This window comes from Beta vulgaris, chromosome 7, assembly GCF_026745355.1.
Source record: "Beta vulgaris subsp. vulgaris cultivar EL10 chromosome 7, EL10.2, whole genome shotgun sequence".
Lineage (NCBI taxonomy): Eukaryota > Viridiplantae > Streptophyta > Magnoliopsida > Caryophyllales > Amaranthaceae > Beta > Beta vulgaris.
In genome coordinates, this window is record NC_079208.1 from 53,702,021 (window position 1) to 53,726,004 (window position 23,984).

Genomic DNA, 23,984 nt, shown 5'->3' on the forward strand with positions numbered 1-23,984 from the left:
TTAAATATGATAAGTTTTTATTTTATAAAAGCTAATGTAATAATAACTATTTAAGTAATAAGACGGTACTTATAAAGTTTAGTAAATAAACGAAAATACATAGTCCAACTATTAATTTGGTTAACGAGTCAACCTTATAACTATAATAATAACAAATGAGGAATGTTACAATATTAATCGTCTCGTTATTAATTATTGGTTAGATTAAAGAAAAAGGGATATTACAAGCCTCCCCCGACTATCAAAGTTACTAAGCAGGATTTGAGGTAACGTCTACTGCTAACACCCGCATTCCCTTTCTAAATATTTGTTTTATGTTGATATTTATAATGTTTATGTTAAATGTATGCTTTTATGGATTGCGGGATATGAAATACTTTTATAAACATGATCTTTCATGACGTTACGTAAATTTATGCTGATTTGATGAAAATTAAAGAATATGATTTCCATGATGATTGTGAAGTATAATGTATAAATAAAAAGAAATGGAACATGATAAACAAAAGTGAAAGATGGTTCTTGGCAGTACGATGTTATGTTGGTCGTGCACGTACCGTTCTATTCTATGGCGGAAACGCCACCTTCTGGTTAGGGGCAATTGTCCCTGGTGGCACCGCACTATGCATGGCTTTATGCCACCTTCTGGTTAGGGACATTGTCCCTGGTGGCTATTGCCCCATGATTATGATGATGATGATGATGATGATGGGAGACGTCCCTATATGTTATACTCGCCAAGTTACCAATAAGATAATTATGATGATGATTATGATATGAAGATAATAATGAATTTATGTTTACATAAAATGTTTATGAAATGTTTTTACTCTATTCTCTCTCCTCCCTGTTTGCAACTAAAATGAATTGAAATGAATTGAAATGAATTCACGATGTTAGAGTAGTATGTTACTGGGCCTCGGCTCATGACGTTTTGCTTTTCTGTTTTAGGTAATGACGGGGATGACGGAATGGCGTAGCAGTGAGGAATAATTACTACTTAAATTATGCAGACTCTTATTAATATGTATTCTAAGCTTGAGAACATTAGTTTATGAACCTTAATTATGTTTCACCTAGTTATTTACGCATTTCTAAGTTAGTTATGAAGTTTAATATTTATAAAGTTACGTTCTTTAACGAACTTATGTTGCCTTGTATTTTCCAAAAGGAAAGTACGGCAGTAACGCACCAACTAAGTTAAGTCTTCCGCTGCTAAGTAAGAGCTAATTAATGAATTAACGATGCTTAGGAGTTGGGGCGTTACAATTATTACACGTATACTTTTCACGCATGCCAATGCAAAATGTTTAGGACATATATCTTTAGTTTTGTATTTTTAAAAATTATAAAAAGTACATACTAATAGAATATATGTTAATATGAAACTAACAAGATCTCACATGACTATATTTTTATTCGCATATAAACCACAAATGATGGTCAAAGTAAAATTTGTGAATATTGTAAAATGTCAAAGTGTAATAATTAAAAAGAAACGAAGTTAGTAGTTATTTTGATAGTTTGTTCAGCACTCTATTTGGAAGCCAATCTAGCACTAATACATTCCCTATATAGCTACTAGTCTTTTGTGCACGCGATGCGTGCGATGATATTTATAGACTTAATACTAAGTAGTAACCAAACTGAAAATGCAAGTTAGTATTTAAGTTCACCTCCATTTTGTGAATAAGATTCTTTCATGTTCTTTTTATGTTGTTATTCATTTTTGTGATTTTGAATAGTTTTTTGTTTTTCAAGTCTTATATGCGCATGTTCTTTTATAATTAATATGATGTCTTTACTAAATATCGTCATGTTCTTTTTTTTGGTTTTATTTTTTTGTAATTTATAGTAGTTTTTGATATGGATTTCAGTGATTTTCTATGATCCCAAAATTGTAACCGAAAAGTATAAGACAATTTCAAATTTTTTTCCTTGTCTAACCTAAATTCTGATTTTACAAATTAACATTTAAAAATTTTCATCATTTTATTTTTTCTCCTTTTCTAAATGTTCACACTTTGATTTTAATTATATTTGAAATGAAATTTTAAATTTTTCATACACAATTTGATTTTGCATGAAAGGGTCATTTTAATTTTTCTCCTTTTCTAAATTTTAATAACACTTTGTTTCAATTATATTTAAAATGAAATTTTAAGTTTTTCATACACAATTTGATATTGCATGAAATGGTCATTTTTTATTTTTCTCCTTTTCTAAATTTTAACACTTTGAGTTTCTATTATAGTGAAAAGAAATTTAAATTTTTTCATACACAATCTGATTTCGCAAATTAATGTAATTTTTTTTTTCTGAAAATGATTTTTGCAAAAGTTGTTCGCAAAAAGGTTTGATATTGTTTTGTTTTTTAAAATTTATTTCTGAACTTGGATATTTTGCAAAAGTTTCGAGCAAAAATTTACATTGGAATTTTTAAAAAAGAACTAAATTTTGTAACTTTTTCATTAGTGTCATAAATGAATCAAATTTATACACATCTTATTTTCAGATTTTATATGAAAATGAATTAAACTTTAAGTCTAATTATATAAAAGCCCTTTTCAACTAATTCCTATTATCTCCATTTTTTCAACTACATAACATTGACTAATGTGAAATAACTTTGAAGATTAAAAGATTATGTACCTGTTTGAAAGTTCGCAAATCGCCGATGGACGATGTGTTATATCACTGTAAAAATCTTATGTTTTTCTTAGATTGTGTTTATAGGTAGTTTTTGTGAATATGTAATTGTGAATGATTATTGAGAACAATGATTTGTAAGTGAATTTTGTGAATGTTTTTGTATGTATTGACGTCCTAATATATTAGTTTTAGTTTGTAAGTTAATTTTTTGTTTTTGTAAAGTTTCCTGATCATTTGAGTGATTTGCGTGATTTTTACAATGTGATTTTCTCAATTCTATGAGTGATTTGTAAAGTTTCCTCATATAAATGATTTTTGAGTGATTGTTGAAATTAATTTCCAGTGGCTTTATTCGACCTCCATTTTGGTATTGAGATTCCTTTTGTAATTGAGAAAGGGAAGGGGGGCAAAATAGTCAGTTCAAAAGAGGACACCGTTGCTCCCCCCTTCCCTTATGTAATAGAGATTTGTAAAGTTTCCTCATATAAATGATTTTTGAGTGATTGTTGAAATTAATTTCCAGTGGCTTTATTCGACCTCCATTTTGGTATTGAGATTCCTTTTGTAATTGAGAAAGGGAAGGGGGGCAAAATAGTCAGTTCAAAAGAGGACACCGTTGCTCCCCCCTTCCCTTATGTAATAGAGATATAACTAAATCAAGAGTAGTCACTCAATTTGATCATGTATATTTTGAAATTTGTCAGTATTATATGGAAAACATCATTTTGTACTTCAAAATATAAGTACACAAGATATACAAATGAGTGGGTCCGATGAAGAAGTTGGATGTTACAAGCATCTTGATAACATTATATACCATCTCACCATAAAATTATGAGAAGTCGAGTTTATGTTGTAATTGAACAATGAAGCTTTAATCAGTATGGATAGACAAGCTGATTTGAATATATATGAGATTTCGCATGTTTAGGGATGTAATTTTTTCTTAAAAAGATTCGTTAAAAAAATGTTTGGAATGCTTTGTTTTATATATAAAAATTGAGGCAAATATACATTATATTTCTCTTCGACAGTAGATACACAATTATATCATCAGCATCATTGGCATCAACATCTGTTTGTATTTACTTGACATCAACATCACACATCAAAGCTTCATTCGGAGTATAAACTAATTCCACATAAACTCACACTCTTTATTAAATTCTTACTAGTTGTTATATTCACTTAACGCCTCAAATTATTTTATAAGATTAAAAGATGTGTTGTTCAGAATTATATCGCCAAGTGAGTTAGCGGTTTTACATCTTTTTCTAAAACGATTTAGCGGTTTGTTTAGGAACACCTTTATTTTTTTTGAAAAAACATTTCAATAGTTATATGAACGAATATAATTTTATGAACAAAAATTGTAATATCAGGTAGCAGTTTTACTAAGATAAACCCCTATATTATTGAGTTAGCGGCTTTGTAAATTATGAATCGCTTAGTGGTTTAATTTACTAAAGCCGCTAAGTTTAGGGTCCGTTTGACATCGCAACCAGTTCCCTTTTTTTGGTTTTATGAATGTAAAATTCATGTGATATAAGGGGTATATAATAAACTTCAAAGTAGTCATGCTTATATCAAACATGTCAAACATTTTAAAGTTTCCAAATTTTGTTTTTGGTTATAAAAATATTTTGAAAACTGAAAACAAATTAAAAAAAGACAACGAACAAGCCCTAAAATAGAGGTTTTGATTGGTGTTGCATCACTAAATATATATAAATAAAATTGAGTTCAAATGAGAATGGTGTTTATATGAGAAATGAGAACAAATGCCCACCTTTACATAATAGTTTAGTTAATGGACCAGATTAAAAATAAAAGTTAAATGAAAGTACCCAAAACTTTCTTGTTTTTATTGCGCATTAGAGTTGCCCTAAACATTCTTTCTCCTCTCGTTTCTTAGTTTCTTTGAGTATTAGCACAATTTCAACTGGATTTAATTTGTTAAAATCATCACATCTTTGTGAAAGCCAGCTTTCGAATTATCATGATGTAAATTCAGGTACATCTCGTTTATTTAAGAGGTAAATCAGAGTTTTTTCAACAAAAATAGCGGGTTTTTGTCTAACGAAGTGTAAGTATAATTTGTTTCTCATTCTTCTATTTTCAATTGAACCTTTCGGTTTTAGTTTATCTATTTATAATTTGTTGTGTTCCAATTAAGTAGTGAATTGATCCCCACTGAGATCCGAAAGTGTGAAATCAATGAAGACTTTACCAAGAGAAGTAACAATTATTGTACCCAGTAGTATTCCAATTAACATCTTTCTCAAGTTCAAACTCAAGTCTCTCATTCACATGTTCATGTTATATAATTACTACAAAAAATTATCAAGTCCAACCATAAGCACAAAAAATTCGAACAAAATTATGAACAACCATACGAATTATCTACGTCACGGTAATTGATTCCATGAAATTCTTGGACAAGAAGTAGATGACAGTAGGTTGAGAACGTACAATCTACAAAAGGAGAAGAGAGGAGAGACACGACGTAGTGGGGAAGAAGGAGAAGAGAAGAGAGGGAAAAATAGGTGTTTGCACGGAATGAAGGAAAGAATTAGTTAAGATCTTGGCCGTTGAAAGGATCTAATCTAAAGGTTATGAATTATTCTCATTTCTAACCTAAGTATGCATATAGCCCCACTTTATCAACATTTTGCACATAAGAAGTCTCGAGCCCGTGACCTCTTAGGGCATGTTCTCTACGACATAAAACAATTGAACTGAACTGAACTGAACTTATTGGAGTGAACTAAACTGAACTCATTGGAGCTGAACTGAACTGAACTGAATTAAATTAGATTGAATTAAATTGAATGTAATAAATATATTAATAATATTTTAAACAATAATATTATGAATATTAAATAATAATCATAATGATAAGTAATAATAATGAATAATAATAATAGTATTTTGGATATTTTTAAATAATAGTTATAAATAAATAATATTAATAATCATAAATTAATAATAATAAAAATAATTAATGATAATAATGATAATTAATAATTATTTTATATTATTTTTATTAAAATATTAATACTTGATGATGATATATAATAACAATAATATCTAAGAAGTAAATTAATATTACATTTTAATAATTAGATTTAATAATATAAAAATATTTAGTAATAAAAATAATGATTGGGTTGGACCGCGAAAATTACATCATAAACCGTCTTTATGCGATTTGATTGGTTTATGGGCTAAAAAAGTGGGCTTATTTGTGCTTTGAACTAAACCATGTTCCTCCTAATAATAATAGTAATAATAATGAGTAAAGCTATAATAAACAAAATAATATATGTAAACAACAACAATGATAATAATAATACTTAATAGTAATAATAATAATAATGATAATAATAATAATAACAATAATAATTATATCATTACTATTAAGTATTATTATTATTGTTGTTGTTTCTATATATTATTTTGTATATTATAACTTTACTCATTATTATTACTATTATTATTAGGAGGAACATGGTTTAGGTCAAAGCACAAATAAACCCACTTTTTTTAGCTCATAAATCAATCAAATCGCGTCAACACGGTTTATGATGTAATTTTCGCGGTCCAACCCAATCATTATTTTTATTACTAAATATTTTTATATTATTAAATATAATTATTAAAATAATAATATTAATTTACTTCTTAGATATTATTGTTATTATATATCATCATCATGTATTAATATATTAATACAAATAACATAAAATAATTATCATTAATTATCATTAATTGTTATTATTATTAATTTATGATTATTAATATTATTTATTTATAACTATCATTTAAAAATATCCAAAATACTATTATTATTATTATTCATTATTATCACTTATCATTATAATTATTATTTAATATTCATATTATAATTGTTTAAAATATTATTTATATATTTATTACATTCAATTTAATTTAATTTAATTCAATTCAGTTCAGTTCCAACAAGTTCAGTTCAGCTCCAATAAGTTCAGTGCAAGCTATATTTTAACATTTTGTATGACATTAGTAGAGTGAGGGCCTATTCTCCCCAGCTTATTTTCAGTTCAGTTCAGTTCAGTTCAGCTCCATTATTTTATAACCATTTTGTTAAATATATATTATTATTATGTTGGTATAATTTATTTTACTAATTACTCTTATTATTATTATTATTATTTATTTAAATATATAATTACTATTAAGTATTATTATTATTATTATTATTGTTGTTTCTATATATTATTTTGTTTATTATAGCTTTACTCATTATTATCACTATTATTATTAAGAGGAACATGGTTTAGGTTAAAGCACAAATAAACCCACTTTTTTTAGCCCATAAACCAATCAAATCGCGTCAAGACGGTTTATGATTAATTTTCGCAGTCCAACCCAATCATTATTTTTATTACTAAATATTTTTATATTATTAAATATAATTATTAAAATAGTAATATTAATTTATTTATTAGATATTATTGTTATTATATATCATCATCAAGTATTAATATATTAATACAAATAACATAAAATAATTATTATTAATTATCATTAATTATTATTATTAATTAATTTATGATTATTAATATTATTTATTTATAACTATCATTTAAAAATATCCAAAATACTATTATTATTCATTATTATCACTTATCATTATAATTATCATTTAATATTCATATTATAATTGTTTAAAATATTATTTATATATTTATTACATTCAATTTAATTCAATTTAATTTATTTCAATTCAATTCAATTCAGTTCAGTTCCAACAAGTTCAGTTCAGCTCCAATAAGTTCAGTGCAAGCTAATTTTACTTTTGTTAATTGACATGACTTATGTATACATTGGACAATTCTAGTGGAGTGAGGGTCTGTTCTCCACAGCTTATTTTCAGTTCAGTTCAGCTCCAATCAGTCCAGTTCAGTTCAGCTCCATTTTTTGATAACCATTTTGTTAAATATATATTATTATTATGTTGGTATAATTTATTTTACTAATTACTCTTATTTTTATTATTATTATTACTCAAATATATATCATTACTATTAAGTACAGTATTATTATTATTATTATTATTATTATTATTATTATTATTGTTGTTTCTATATATTATTTTGTTTATTATAGCTTTACTCATTATTATTACTATTATTATTAGGAGGAAAATGGTTTAGGTCAAAGCACAAATAAACCCACTTTTTTTAGCCCATAAACCAATCAAATCTCGTCAAGACGATTTATGATGTAATTTTCGCAGTCCAACCCAATCATTATTTTTATTACTAAATATTTATATTATTAAATATATATTTTAAAATAGTAATATTAATTTACTTCTTAGATATTATTGTTATTATATATCATCATCAAGTATTAATATATTAATACAAATAACATAAAATAATTATTATTACTTATCATTAATTATTATTATTATTAATTTGATTATTAATATTATTTATTTATAACTATCATTTAAAAATATCCAAAATACTATTATTATTATTCATTATTATTACTTATCATTATAATTATTATTTAATAGCAAGTAAATGGTTGATTCCCTCTTTCTTTTTTCTCTCTAAAACCCTAGCCTCCCCTACTTCTTCTTCATCAGTTAGGGGCTGCCATGGATGATTTCATCCATGGTAAGCCCCCTTTTTCCTTTTATTTTCAATTTTTAGTTTATTTTCTTGTTTTGTTGAATAAATCAGTATCTCTTTATGAGATTTCTTCAAACCCTGTTATGGGTTTTTAGTCTTTGTTGTGGAGATCTCCTTCTCCTCTATGGGAGTTGTGATGTGGTTGTTTTGTTTTAGGTATGAGAAATTGTTCTTGTTGGTTGAATTCAAAACTCAACATGAAGGTATTGGAATCTCGGATGCGGTTAACATGGCTCGATCAAGAAGGCTCTTCCCAAACTATGTCAGAATGATAGACTTCCTCATCAATAGCTGTTTGATTCAGCAAATACAAGGGGCTGCGCTGTATTGCTCGATCTGGTTCATTATAGTTTCTCGAAGACGAATTTGATTTAACCTTGTTTAATTGTATCTTGTTTTTCTTTAATATCTATTGTAGATGCCGTTTGGCCTTCAATTAATGAAATTTCTCTTTCAAAAAAAAAAATAATTATTATTTAATATTCATATTATAATTGTTTAAAATATTATTTATATATTTATTACATTCAATTTAATTCAATTTAATTTAATTCAATTCAATTCAGTTCCAATAAGTTCAGTTCATCTCCAATAAGTTAAGTTCAGTTCAGTTGTTTTATGCCGAAGAGAACAGGCAGTTCAGCTCCAATAAGTTCAGTTCAGTTCAGTTCAGTTGTTTTATGCCGAAGAGAACAGACCCGGTTTTTGTTCATGTAATCCACGTACAATAAAAAAATTTAGAAATTGCATAGTATAAAGTTTGATACTACGACCTCAAATACATATACTAAAGTCTTAACCACTCGGCTAAGTTTTATTTAGTGTTATTACGTAAAGTATTATATTAATAATTTTTTTTTTCTTACTTCTTTTTTAAGGCTTTGTACTTTAATTTAGCTTGACGGATACTTAAGTATGGAACAAAGTACGTTAATTTTTCCAAATTACAACACATTTCACTTTTGCATATATCGCATGCATTCTTTTGGCAGTGTTGAAATCGAATTGAGTTGAGTTCTACAAAGATTGTTGATCATCTTCATTCTTCAATTCTCCCTTCCAACATCAAATTTGATTCGCCTTCAACGGCTAGGTAGTTTCATCTTATGCTCTCATCTTTAATTGGGTATTTCATAAACTAATCAATACACCCTAGCATTGTTGTGATTGGTAATATCATGAAATTCAGCATTTTTTTAATATAAATATCATGAAATTCAGCTAAATTAATACTATGAAGTCTTTGTGGATTTGTTAATTGCTATATTATAATGAATTAATCATATGAATGTTGCCTACCAGGTGTATGATAAAATTCATATGTGAATAATGCTGCTTTCTACTATAAACTACTATTGCTTTTCATATTGTTTGATAATTATAAGTCAAATACTCCGTTTATTGCGTTTGATCACCCTTTTTTTTTTCTTTTTTCGGGGGGGGGGGTGGATATTGTTGGACGGTGATGATGACATACTTGTAATATTATCTAATGAGCTTGTGTTGGTTATGGTGATGGGGTCTTAATTATAATATTATGTGGCGTTTTAAGGATTAGAAGATTAATTAATTTTGTTTTTCTCATTGTTTATACATATACTTCCTCCGTTTTTTTAATACTTGCAATGTTGAAATGTGCACAAGGATAAAGGAGAGGTGAGAGATAAAAAAGAACCCCATGTGCGAGGCGGGATCCTCTAGAGTTTTAAACAATGTAGAGTTGTGTCTGAATCATACATGTTAAAATCAAGGACTCATATTGGTGGGAAGAGGGAAATTAGAGGGTCGATTTTGATGAGAAAAAATAGGGGGGGGGGGTTGGGAAGATAATAAATGAGCCATTGATTTTTTATTCAATGGTTGATATTATTCAAACTCTATTTTATAGAGTTATTTTAGAACTTTAGAGGATCCAAACACCCCATGTGCTAGGAGAGAGAAAGAGAGAATATATCGCCAAAAATGTCAACGTTGCAAGTAATAGAGAACTTACTAAAATAAGAAATGTTGCAATTACTAAAAACAGTAGGGAGTATTATTTGATTGTGTGCGCATCTGTGTGCGTGTTCGTGTTAGTAGAATATAAATGCTATTTGATATCCCCTTTCTATGTAAAGAAGGTAGCATCTTCCTCAGCATTGGACTAATGTTGGACTGTTGACAGTAAAATTGTGAGAACTAAGAATGGATTATCCGTCCTGTTCCACTAATCCTTTACTTCCACATTATAGACCATCTGGAATTTCTTGATATGAAATGTTAATTATAGCTTTTTTATTGCATTTTTTCAATTATGCCGAAGTCTGCGTTTTCAGCAACTTATGTTTTGATCAGAAGTGATATCTAGCTGAAAGGCAGTTTATATTAGTTCTTTAACGTGTAAATCGAATCGTAGTAATTTTGAACTGGTAGAACCAAGTCAACCAACCATTGGACCCAAAGGAAAGAAAATGGACCCTAGCATTTCTAAAGCCCATAGTGAGATCTGTTGGAAGCCCAATTGGCAGTTGGTGGAGTGTGGACTAGCATATTAGGATTTGATTATGAAGTTACAAATACTTACAATGTAAAATAATTAACATGAAATGTAACATACATAACTAGACTAAGCGTGCTATTTCCCTGAATTTAACTTATATGAACGTATTAGCCTTGGACTTAGCTTATCTAAGATTAATGTACCTTAGTAGAACTTATTGAACCTTATTTTAACCCTATTAGCCTTTATATGCACCTGTTATCACTTTTCCGAACTTAGTAGCCCTATTAATCCTTATTATCCCTGAACTTAGTTCATTTGAACTTGTTATTCCGAAACGAGTGAAGATAAGGTGAGTAGAACAGAGCCTAATATTGGTAGGAAATGTAATGGTGAGTGGCTGAGTGCTGACAATATCAGCTTCAACCAGGGGCAGTTGTAGCTCAGTGCTGCCGTCTTGAAAATATGCCATATGCTAGTTTGAGAGTGAGTCATCTAAATTCTGGAATCATACAGTGACACTATATAACTATACACATGCTGCCATATATATGTCTTCTATAGAAAAAGAATTTGAACTTTGAAGTGTTCCTGGGTGGAATTAATTGACATCATGTTGTTAATATCCAGGTTTATCTGTCTGTAGATATTAGAGTTTGTTGTATAACATGTCACTGGTAAAAGAGATTTCTTTAGCTCTTCTCATGAGGCTTTTGACTCTTTTAGGAAAGTTTTGCATCGTATCAGTGCTCCGGTGCTCCGGGTCAGATTGATTAGGTTTTAAATGCAAGGAAAATGTAAAACCCTTTGTTAACTTAGAAGCTTGTTATAATTTCTGAAAAACAAGTATGGCTATTATCTTTTGGTGGTCAAGCTTTATTAAATTGCAGGCTGTATGAAAGATTGTTGATATTGTGAGTTGTGACAGCAGATTTTTTTATTCTGCTTTTGGTGCTAGTTTTGCAAAGTCTGGGGAGAAGTCTTGATGACCTTGCATAATGGAGCATTATGAAACAATTATAGATGATAAGATTTTTTGTTTTTCTTCCAGTTTCAGTGAGAAAATTAACTTGCATTTAAATTTTGGCTCCATTTTTGAGCAAATACATGTAATTTTCCCTCAAAATGCTATTATTGCTATGAAGTACAATGAGGAGGTCTAGTAATGGTACAAAATAGTGTTCATGCTCTGCTGAATATTACAGAAAGGCTGAGGTTGTTAAGTGAATTGTTGAATACTTTCTTATTGGCCTTTTGCCCTAGATTTATCAATTCTCCCTGGTTTTCCTAAAATATATTGTTGTTTTCCATCTTCTAGGTTTAATATAACTAACAGACTATGATTGAGTCTAAATCTACCTCAACTCTTTGGCTTCATGATTTTACCATTCATCGTCTCCCTACCTTGGTCTAGTTCGGGAGATTCTGGACCAAAATTCCTGTGAGGTAAAGCCTTTTGGTCTTGTACCCATCAAGTGACAGGAAGTCTGGAACTATTGCATTTGATCAAAGGTTCATTTACTCTTGGCTCAATCATCACAATGTTGAACTTGTACGTGTACGACCGTCTACGGTACATCATACATGAGGAAGGTGTCAGTTTATTTTGCTACTCTCTACTGCCTACAGGAGATGACTGTTTAAGGTTAGAAGCTGCTCATACATGAACTCTTCTTCCTTGCATTTTTACTAAAAGCATTTCTTCGTATGTTTTCTTCTATGGACAAGGTTTCCAAGTTGTCTGCTGTCTCTCAAAGGTAGATGCTTATGTAGTTCATGGGACTTAGCATATGCACTTCGGGTCTGGTAACTATTGGCTTATTTTGTTAGCGAGATTATTGCACTTGTAAATGGACATCAGGTCTCTGAAATTGATTATTATATAACAATATGATGCAGTTACTCTGAACCGGTTGAAACATTATATAATTACCACACACTTAGTGACTGGGTGGGTGGGGCCCAAATTCCCAACAGTCTTAGATTCCTTCCTAAGCTATTCATATCAAGTATGACCTAAATGCAGGGTGGAATTCCGGGTGGTGGAGAACATGTTACGCCTACTTAAAAGTGAAGTTTCGTTGTTTGTGTAAGAAAATATATTATGATCTGCAGAAATTGTGTCGTTGGAGGATGCGTGTGTTCATCGATTTACTTTAAAAGCTGAATTACAATGGGTCATCTAGACATAATATTATAGTGGCCTGCAACTTGGAACTTGCAAAACTTGATAATTGGTTCTCCATTAACATCGTTGCAGAGTTTCCACTCACTTCATTCTCAAGTGAAAGGTGACCACATTGGATTCAATTACTTAATTGCATGAACAGGAACATGTCTTTCTGTTATTTGCTCTAAATATATAAAGTGTTGGGCTTTTGGATATAAGAGAAGACCACTTCGGTATTGCATGAACAGGCTGATCAATTGCGGGGAATTGCTAGATTTGTATTGATATAAGCATCCAAGAGTCTGGTATGTTTGGAACTTCAAAGAAGACAGGAACTTCTGATTTTTTACTGAAAATATCTGTTGCTACTTGCAAAATTTGGATGTTCCTTATTTTCTTTTCTCATTTTTGTTGCTTTTGTGTGAGATCTTATTTTTCTGGAGGGGGATGGGGTTGGGTGTTGGGTCCTTTGCGAATACGTGGTGAACCTACAATTTTGATCATGAGAGTTTTTTCTTGACGCGGATGAGAAAATAAGGTTCTCGGATTGTCGGCTGCTAATAAAGGACTCTATTACATAATATGTGTAATTTACATGTATAGTGTCCATAGTAATGTATCTCCATTACCAATCATATCTTTCTTTCACTAATTTACATTAAATCTCATATATACTTCTTATACCCGTTGATAGTTTTTGGTGATAATGAACATAAGTGAAAAAAGATAGATGCTTGGAATCGGGATACCTCAAGGATAATTATGCAATCAGATTATCTTTCCTTAAATCATGACCATGCATTACACGAGCTTTGAAGGTTTTCTAAGGTACTAAATGAGGATGTAGATCTGAAGTCCAATGATGCAATACTGCCAGTTGGTTCCCCTAGCAGCCTTTCTGTATCTTGTTTTGTTAAATTTAACAAGGCCACTATATTCTTTATTTCTTTGTCTCTTTCAAATGATAGATTTCTCTAACTAGGATTCATCCAGCAATTATCATCATATGCAGCATTATGACAGACGATAAATTTCTGAAGTTGTTAACGTTGCAGTTTTCCCCTTTTTTCTGGGCATCGCTTATCCTAATGCAAACCTTTGCGGACCAGTTAGACTTGCCAAGGAATGTCCCTGTCCGACATGTAAACAAAGGATTCTGCTAATCTCTTGGTGGTATCCAATTGTTATGTCATGCTAAGTATGTGGGGAGTTAGAAATTGCCTTGAAAAAGTAAGAATGTTTGTTTGTTTAAGATGTGGAAGTACACTCTTTTGATTATTCAGTCCAAGAAGGCAGAGCGAAATTCAGGATTTACTGACTGGCTGCTCATTTTGCTTGGTCTGAGACTCTGAGCACTTGTACGTATAGTGGCTTCTAAATTCAGGATCTTTGTATGCGTTCTCATACTTATACAGCTATCTGTTGTTTTGGACTAGTGTAGTCTCTTGATCTATGTCTTCATTTAAAAAATTTGATGCAATTTTTGCTAGGTAATTTATCAGTTGGCAGATAAGTGGAGTGATTCTTCACAAAATAGGCAGAGTCTTCAAGTGCTGCAATTTTGAAGCAAATCATTGAGCATGTTGATATCTAAGCAAGTGACGTGAATATATCAAGAAAAAACCATCTGCTCAAAGGATGCCTATTTAGTAAAGGAAGACTCAAGGTACTACATTACATAGACTCCTAAAAAGAAATATTTTGGTGTTGGAAGTTTCATGCATGATGAATTGTTGTAGTAATATCCTTTTAGGTAAAATAAATGACTCACATGAACTTGGCCCCTCAAAGGTCAAGCACTTTTTGCAGGCCATTAGGGGGGGGGGGGGGGGGGGGAGAGGGGAGTAAGGATTAGGGGTTCCCACTCGCAAGCATTTGTTGTGACCTTAAAGTTCCAAAGTGGAATCCTTATCAGCTGCCCTAACTAAGCAAATTTGGTTGTTGGAACTTAGACAAATGAATTATGATAATGATTTTGTAATAAAAACTTTATTCATAAATAAGAGGTATTCTTGTAGCCAGTTGGCAATCTGGCATTACTTGGGGGTAGATATTATAGTTGATTCAATTATAAGCTTTATTTGTATTTTGTAGCTGCCATATGTCGTGGGATTTGAGTAATTAAAGGAATGCATGTCAAGGTTGGTTAGGTAATTTATCTTTTGACAATCGCCGGTCACTTATTAATTTAATTAATGACCAGATTATTGAATATAAGAATTGAAATCTCCATAGCCAGATAGATGTGGTGGGTAGATGATGAATTAGATTGAAGTACAAGTATATATGTATAAAGAATTTTTATTGCAAATTTGCCACATGCTATCTCTCACAATGAACTTATTCGTCTTTTGTTGGGGATGTATGCCATTAAAACAGAAAAGATACAAATAAAAATATCCTTATCTGATGCATAAACATAAAAAATAATGAAAATCCATATCCATTATTAGAGTAAAAGCAGATATTCTGGAAACAAAACAAAACTCATACCACTAGCTATGGGGGAAAATCAGGACAAAAAAAACCGTTCAATATCTATGTGTACATTCCACCTACAGGTATGCTGGGCATTATAGTATCGACAACATCTACACTTCTTGTATCACCCAATAAAAAAAAGAAACTCATTCTGAAGAATATATAAGGTATAATTTAAAGAAGAAAATAATAAAAAAATGAAAAAAGGCCTTTTTTTTTTTAATCTGGATACTCAGGATTTGGTTGAATCTGATCCCAGTGGTGAAGGACTAGTTCCCTGATTTCGCTTGATTGAATTCATCTTTTCAAGAGTTAGTTTGGCTCTGAATCTGGCAATAAAATCATCAGCTTTAGTATCTACATCTGGACTTGGACAAAACAAGGATGACGACTGCTTGCTAGTTTTCAGATTGCTTGGTGAATTGTCTTCATCTTCTGATGCTGAATAACCACTGCGCGGACTGTTATTGTTGCTCTCTATCTTTGCATAATCCCCTTGAATGACAAACTTCCATGGTGACATCTTAAATGATGGTGGAGGTGGTGGTGGCGGTATTGGGATCAGTGGCGACTCACTGCCATTACCAATGTTTTCATCTATGCTGCTAAAGCTGTCAGCTTTAGAAGGTGGGACCGCTCTTCTGGTAGCTCTTGGAGGGATGTTACTCTTAGGGGGTGGTGGTCTAGCAGGGGGTGGTGGAGGTGGAGGGGCTGAAGTGGAAAAGGAATGGATTTTCTTTTTACTCTTTCCTTTTTTGGAGAACATGTTATGGAACATGGAAGAAGGTGGTGGTGGCGGAGGAGGAGGTGGTGGTGGTGGTGGTGGAGGAGAGGATGGTGGAAATTCTGGTGTGGACTTTGAACGGTGAATTGATGTGTTTGGAGGTTGGATGATTTCTGTTAAGTTCTCATAGCTTCTCCTTGATTGCTTCCTTTTCCTTCTTGGAAGACGGCTAAGAGTTCTAATCATTATTCCTCTCTTTTTATCTGATCTTGTGTCTCCTGAATTGCGTCCCACTATTGGTTGTGAATGAGGCGGTGTCCGTGGAGGTGGCGGCGGCGGCGGCGGCGGTGGTGGAATTTGAAACGGAACCTTTGATCTAGTTTCCCTTTGTGCTGGGCTGTGTCTCATATTTTCATGCTTCTTTTTATTCGAGGTTGATGGATATGTTCGATGGGTTGGTGGAGGTGGGGGTGGCGGTGGGGGTGGTGATGGTGGTGGCCAGAAGTAATTGGTTGGTGACAATGGTGATGGTGGTGACACCGGTTGCGGCTGAATTTCAACATTTGATCTGTATTCCTTTGTTGTTGGGTGATCCCACTTATTTTCATGCTTCTTTCCAGCTGACATTGATTGATGGGCTCGCGGCGGTGGTGGAGGCGGCGGTGGTGGCGGTGGTGATGGTGGTGGCCAGAAATACGTGGTTGGTGATAATGGTGATGGTGGTGACAACGGTTGCTTCAAGTATGCTGGTTGTAATGGTGGATTTGGTTGATGGACATAGGATGGTGGTTTTGGTTCAGACTTGAAAACTTTTGGTTGTTTTCTGGCAGAAGTATCCATCTCAACTGTTTTGGTGACATACTGGTCCTCACGAACCACTTCTCTGGCTCTGACATGATCACCCTTTCGAACAGCTGCTGGTGGTGGCAATGGCGGTGGTGATGGTGTAGTTGATGGAGGTGTAACAACTTTTGCTCCATTTACAAAAGTATCAACCTCAATGTTTTTAACATCAAACTCATAATCTTCATTCACCATTCCGAAAGATCTAGTTCGACTAATACCACTCTCTGATCTCGAAACCTGACGATTATATCTATATACATGGGTATCATCATAAGACCGCCATCGATTTTCACTCATCACCCACTGCCCCTCTTGCCGGAGATCTGGGTATGAGCTGCTATTTCTTCTTAACCTCCTCATACTATCTTGATGATCATACCAATGTCGCGGACTTGACTCTGCAGATTTACCAGCAGCTTCTCTTCTCATAGGACTGCTTACTGGTGTTTGATCATCATCCTTCTTTCCTATGAACCCGCAAACAATTGCAAAAATGACAAGTACTAGATTAACTGAGTTCCAACTGCTCTTCACTAAGCTTGGATTGAAGACTGAACGAGCAAGAGACAGGACAGAAGGAATAACTATGGCTAGAAACACAACAGCTGCTACCAGCAATACTACTACCAATACTCCGGTATTGAGAAATAGGCTCGACGCCTGATGGCGTCTCCGTCGATGGCGGTCAGCCTGGCGGAGTGCGGTGTTGCTCTGTAGCCAAAAAGGAGGAGGGTCCTCTTCCCTCAGCTCCATGTATGTAGTATGGAAAAGAAAAGTGAGTTTGCTTTGCTTTGCTTTGCTTTTCAAGATCAAGCAAGTGGCGCCTTTTAGGTTGGTGCAACTTTTCTTTTTTGAGCTGCCTTTAGCTTTTGGTTTGTGCAACTTTTATGTTGGGTGAGATTTTAGTTTTCTGAAGAAAGACTTAAATAGATTGTGCTTGCTTGTGAACAATATAGAGTAACCTGGAAATGATGAAAAAGACTAATGTTGGCTTTATATAATAGTAGTAATAGTATGATGAATGATGATAAGTGGTAACGGCTGCTGTGTTGTGAAATGTGGGGTCTCATGTTACGTGCTTGTGCGCGAGATGAAAGAGAAACTTGTTATGGAATTGTTAGGGACCGCGTATTTCTTGCGAAAACAACGCGTTTAGTGGATAGATCATAGATAGATAGATAGATAGTAGTATTATAATTATCCAGGTTGTTTTAACTTTTATGATGTTCATTTTTGCTGTCATTCACTGCATTTTTTTGGGGGGCATATTGTACAGTTCTAGTACACAATTGTGCTCTAACTTCAACGGTTCTATGTATCAACTTTGAAGTGTGCTATGTAGGGATGATAACTCAATCCGGATTCGATCTTAATATGCTCTGATCTGTATGAAAAATTCCGAGCCGACTCCGTTTAAAAAGTCCGAGTCCAAGTCGGATGAGGTTGGAGTGGGATTTCATAAAATAATCCGACATTGAGTCAAACTTCGACTTTTGAGTCAATCAATTATTTTTTCTTATTTATGTTAATGTATTATTTATGTATAAAATGACTTCGCCATTTGAGCTTGTATTATATAGGATTATTTTTCCATGGAAGAACTGATTGTTAAAAATAATAGTAATATTTAGATTATTTGTACTATATAAGATTTCCATATGATTATTCGAATAAATTGTAATGATTAGATTACTGTATTATAGAAGACTATTCTATTATAAAAAATAGGCAGAAAAATAAGTCGGGTTGAGTTCGGAGTCGGGTGTTCGGATTTTGAGTTGGATGTTCGGATTTTAAGTCGGATTGGATTCAGAGTTGGATGTTCGAATTTTAAGCCGGGTTCGAATTCGGATTTCCGGAGTTGGATGTCGGACTCGGATTTAAAATCTGAATTGTTGTAGGATCGGAGTCGGATTAACCATAATCCGATCCAAGCCCGACCGGTTGTCATCCCTAGTGCAGGACCTGGATAGGTGTTGCAAGAAAGTCTTAGGGCATGTTCTCTTCGGCATAAAACAGCTGAACTGATCTGAACTGAATTGAACCGAACCGAACAGAAATGAATAGTGATATGTGAGAGTAAAAGTATTGTCAAGAGCTGAACTGAACTGAAAAAAAGTTGGGGAGAACAGACCCTTAACCGACCCGATAGATGGCTCGACATCCAAATGATATAGCAACTCTCGTTGTCATACGACTTACCTCAACATCTTGGGGGGACCAATTGATATCAAGATGATCAGCAATGTCGTTCATATAATCATATGTGACGTACACTTTCCCTATTATTTTTTAAATAAATTCCACTTTGACTTTTACATCTGTTAATGCACAACTTTGATCATTATTAACATTTCAAAACATGCATTCAAGCAATTTAATTACATTTTTACGTGTTTAAAATAATAACATTTGTATTGACATATTAGCAAGTTATGATCAAAATGAGATATTATAAACAGCGTAAAAGTCAAAGTGAAACGATTCGTATTATAAGCTGGTACATGGTTCATTTCAATTCTACAGTTAGGATATAGATCAGTTTTGCTTTACATTTGAACACATTGCTTTGTCTGAGAATAGTCCAAAATAGCAAGGGCCAAATCATTTTCAATTTACCTGGTGAATGGTGATGGTTGTGTTGTGGAAAATTATCGAGCTAGTAGAATTCTAATCCATGTGCATCGTCAGTCGAATATTATTTCATTATCAGTCTTGTAACTTGTGAGAGCTATCATGATCCAACCCACCCAAACAGTAGGAGAGAAAAGTCACAATTTCCTAGTATAAAAACTAGTTCTTTTTCTACTTTACATTACATAATTTGTCCAAGTACTATAAATATTAATTTTCAGACCATCTATCTTTTTATTAAACATTTCAATAAGAACTATAGATACAATGAACTAGGAATAATAAAAAAGAGTGGAAGGAGGAATTAATTGACAATAAACTCTTAAAATAATTACAATGAAAAGTATAAGAGTATTTTGTTTTTTTGATACGGAAAATAGACTTAGACTTGACCCCTAATTTGGTGGCAAGCCTAAAACATCCTTACGGATGAAAAGAGAGAAATCAATACGATAGGAAGGGAACCAATACAAAAGGGAAGGATAGTCGTGCGCCTTCCCGCTGCACGATTAGCTTCGCGAAAACAATAAATTAACCTGCACTCAAGAAAATGAGACACATCAGCACCAGCATCTGAAACAATGTTAGAAATTTCCCACAAAATTTGCCAAGACTTTTCATAGAAATAATGACTCCTAGATTATCTCCTTCAATGATGAGATGAGAGATATCCAGGGAGAGGGCAGCCTTAACCCCTTCCCTAAGGGCCCAAGCCTCGGCCTGATGAGATGAGAGTATAAGAGCATTGTTGATCCTATTACGTTAAAATCTATACAAATATATTAAAAGGCGTGCGAAAACAAGAAACTGTGCCACGTGGAGCTCTCCCTAGGAAGTTTTAGTTCATGTAATCCATGTACAATAAAAAAAATTAAGAAATTGCATAATATAGGATTTGATCCCAAGACCTCTGGTACATATACTAAAGTTTTAACCACTAGACTAAGTTGTATTTAGTGTTATTATCATAAAGTATTATATTAATAAATGAAATTGTTTCTTACCCGGGGCATAGTCCGGGCCTAATAACTAGTTTTAAGAGAAAAGGGATGTGTTTTTATTTTGTACTACCTCCGTCCTTTATTAGTTTACCCACTTTGACTTATAACACTATTCATCTTTATTACTTTGACCATCATTTGTACTTTATATGTAAGGAAAATATAATCATGTGTAATATTGTTTGATTCATCTCAATGTTTAATTTTGAAATATTAAATTTTTATAATTTTTACAAATACATAATTAGAGATATTATTACTCAAAGTTTTACATCGATAAATGTGAAAAATCAAAAGGGGTAAACTAATATAGTCTATGTCATTCTTGCTGAAATGTATGTCATTAGCATAATAAGTTATAGTAGAACAAGTTACACCTAAGACGCACTTCACTCTTTTATGAAGTTTTCTTTTTCTAACTTAATCATGTGAGATTTTGTCAGATATGTTTTAAAAGTGTATTTACCAAATTCAATTATTTTATAAAAACATGAATACGGATATTATTTCTTTAACACCGGAAAATAAAAATAAAATCAACAAACATAAAAAAAAGCAAGTTAAAAAGCAAATGTAGTTAGTGCAAAAGGAAGAACAAATGTAGTTAGTCCAAAAGCAATTGATTTTAAGAGGATTAAGAATATAGCAACGAAGTTATTGATCATTCGAAGTAGTGATTTGTAGGTTGTTACATTATAAATTATGTAAATTAATAAGTGCACACGTCAGTATGGTGAGGAAGGTGTGCACGACGAACATCAAGCACTAAATTTGAAAATAAAGACCAATACCAATGAACATATCCTAATAGAGATGCACATATGTTCATTTGGCTTGTTAGCCATGGTACATGTGTTCATTTGACTTGTTAACTATGTACATTTGACTTGTTAGCCATATACATATGCACCATCTACGAATTACATAAATTATGGTGTAACAGTTACACTTAAAAAATTGTAAAAGGAGTGAAATAACTACTGGAAAATGGTGGAAGCATTTTGTAACAAGTAGTGACAAATAAGTAGGACAAAGACCATAACATAAGCGAAAGATGGGGCGTAGATTTTGCAGCAAATGTTTGAAGTCATAGTCAAAGAATTTCATAACTTCTAGGCTCTAGCAATTAGCATACATAATTACATAATATGCCAAGGAAATATATTTGATAATATATAGAAAAACCTATGCTCAAGGCAACTTCTATTCATATTCAATACATTCCTTAAAAAATGGTTTTACATATTTTTCCACGGTTTTCTGTTGTACGCATCAATTACATCATGTATTTGCTTTCACCCTAAGGACTTACATAAAAGAATAATATGTGAGGCAATTGTCATTGACCATTTCCGGAATGATTGTAAGATCTACAGATTACAAGCATCATAAACTCATAATTTACAAGTCATGAAGTCTTCATTTCTAGTATATTATTATTATTATTATATGGTTTCATGTCATATGTGTGTTAGGTTGGAAAACAGGATTCATGTAATAGCCTCTTCTTTTTGCTCCATCTTATCAGCCAAAGATTAACACTATAACGTGGGAGGATGACAATCAAATATCTTTTGATCAATTTTATATATCATATCTTCTTGTATAATGATTAAAGGCTAATATATATACATGTTCCTTAACCTCCACATTTATATGTGATTCTCTAAAGCAATTTCTTTGAGAAAATTCATAGTAAACCTCTTGTTTGATATACTCCAAACGAGCAAAATTCTACACATTTTTAACCACTTCTGCTCATTCGCCCAATGAACATATTTCTCCTAATGGGCAAAAATTTCTACTCATTTGGGAAAATCGAGAAAACGAAGAAACACTTTCGCCCATTTTCTCAAATTAATACAAGTATTTGCTCATTTTTCGATTGTCATATTGATTTCAAATATGAAACTAAGTCCACCATTAATGAACTTTGAATCTTCAATTTTTGTTTTTGTCATTGATGAAATCAACCTTTCTCAAATCATGTTTTATAATCCATCAATTTAATTGACCACGATAAGAGAGAAATCATGAAGGAGAGAGAAATTTGGAGGTGAGAAAGAGTAGGGGTGTTCGCAGTTCGGGTTGGTGCGGTTTATGATACGGTTTGACATTTTTTCAAACCAAACCGCACCGCACTTTAACCATTTTTCCTGCACGACTAAAATTTTGTAATATAAGAGTAAAAATAATTGTTAATAAATATAAATAATACAAATAAATATGAAGTTGACTTCATAATTAAACATAAATAATAATTTATCAAAAGTGTCCAAGTTCTTTACCTCAAACTTCTTTTTTCAGTTGTATATTTGTATGCTACCTTGTCAGGTGTATTTTAAAAAAAATATATAAAATTGCGATTTACGGTGCAGTTTTGGTTTACAAAAATTAAAACCCAACCCAAACGCTAATCGCGATCTTTGAAATCAAAACCCAAACCACAATTTTAAAGCCGCAAAACAACCCAAATCGCGAAAAAAACGGTTTAGGTTTCGGTTTGATGCGGTCCAAAATGCACTCTGAACAACCCTAGAGGAGAGAGAAAATTTGGGGTAAGAGAAGTAATAGAGGTAAGAGAAACCTAAACTAGTGTTGATTCTCAAATAATATTTGCATTATCAATCACTAATTCCACCATTAAAGAATCTCGGTCACTCTAGTTTTAATTTTCAAATCCAAAATTAATTTTGCCATTAATGAAATTAGGAGCCCAAATATTTATTTTTGTCATTCATTGATTTCAATTAAGGTTGTATATTTGAAGGAGATAGATGATTAATGTAGGAGGAAATTTTGAAGGTGAGAAACGATTGAAGAGAGAGAAATTTGAAGGTGAGAATCAATGAAGGAGATAAAAATTTAGAGGTAAGAAAAACAATGGAGGAGAGAGAAAATGGACATAAGATAGACAATATAGAAGAAGAGTAAGGAAAGAAGAGAAATTAGTAATTAGAGCTTGTTTGGTTAACATTCAAATATATGGGAAATTAGAATTCCTAGGAAGTAGGTATATGTGTTGTTGTTTGGTTGACAAAAATATGGGAAGTAGAACTTCCTAGGAAGTTCTATTTCCTACAAAATGGAGGAAATAACTTACCTATGCCCCTCTAGGTAAGTGGAAATTCCATGGGAAATAGAATTTTCCATGTCCAACCAAACAAAAAAACGTACTTCATAGGAAATGAAATTTCATGGGCAATGCAAATTCAAAGGAAGCTATACTTCCCAACTTCAACCAAACGGCCCCTTAGAATGAGTAAAGTTCTACTCATTTGGACAAAATTTATTACAAAATTGCCCTTAA

The 23,984-nt window shown here is 32.1% G+C and overlaps 1 protein-coding gene and 2 long non-coding RNA genes across 5 annotated transcripts; 2 read left to right on the forward strand and 1 right to left on the reverse strand.

Annotated features, from left to right (window-relative positions):
• The first annotated feature begins 209 nt into the window (after window positions 1-209).
• Window positions 210-1,140, forward strand: LOC130592050 (uncharacterized). Its single transcript, XR_008970107.1, has 2 exons — window positions 210-266; window positions 952-1,140. It is a non-coding gene; the product is annotated as an uncharacterized LOC130592050 (long non-coding RNA).
• Window positions 1,141-9,174: 8,034 nt separating this feature from the next.
• Window positions 9,175-14,814, forward strand: LOC104899778 (uncharacterized). 3 transcript variants are annotated; one of them, XR_008970101.1, is made up of 3 exons: window positions 9,175-9,432; window positions 12,137-13,293; window positions 14,479-14,814. It is a non-coding gene; the product is annotated as an uncharacterized LOC104899778 (long non-coding RNA). The 3 variants fall into 3 exon arrangements; XR_008970099.1 differs by having other exon boundaries at window positions 9,187-9,432; window positions 12,137-12,463; window positions 14,044-14,814; XR_008970100.1 differs by having other exon boundaries at window positions 9,188-9,432; window positions 12,137-12,463.
• Window positions 14,815-15,373: 559 nt separating this feature from the next.
• Window positions 15,374-18,101, reverse strand: LOC104899779 (formin-like protein 20). The gene has a single exon (XM_010687043.4). It carries the CDS (start codon window positions 17,790-17,792, stop codon window positions 15,702-15,704), a length of 2,091 nt encoding a protein of 696 aa, XP_010685345.1. The 5' UTR covers window positions 17,793-18,101; the 3' UTR covers window positions 15,374-15,701.
• Window positions 18,102-23,984: the final 5,883 nt, after the last annotated feature.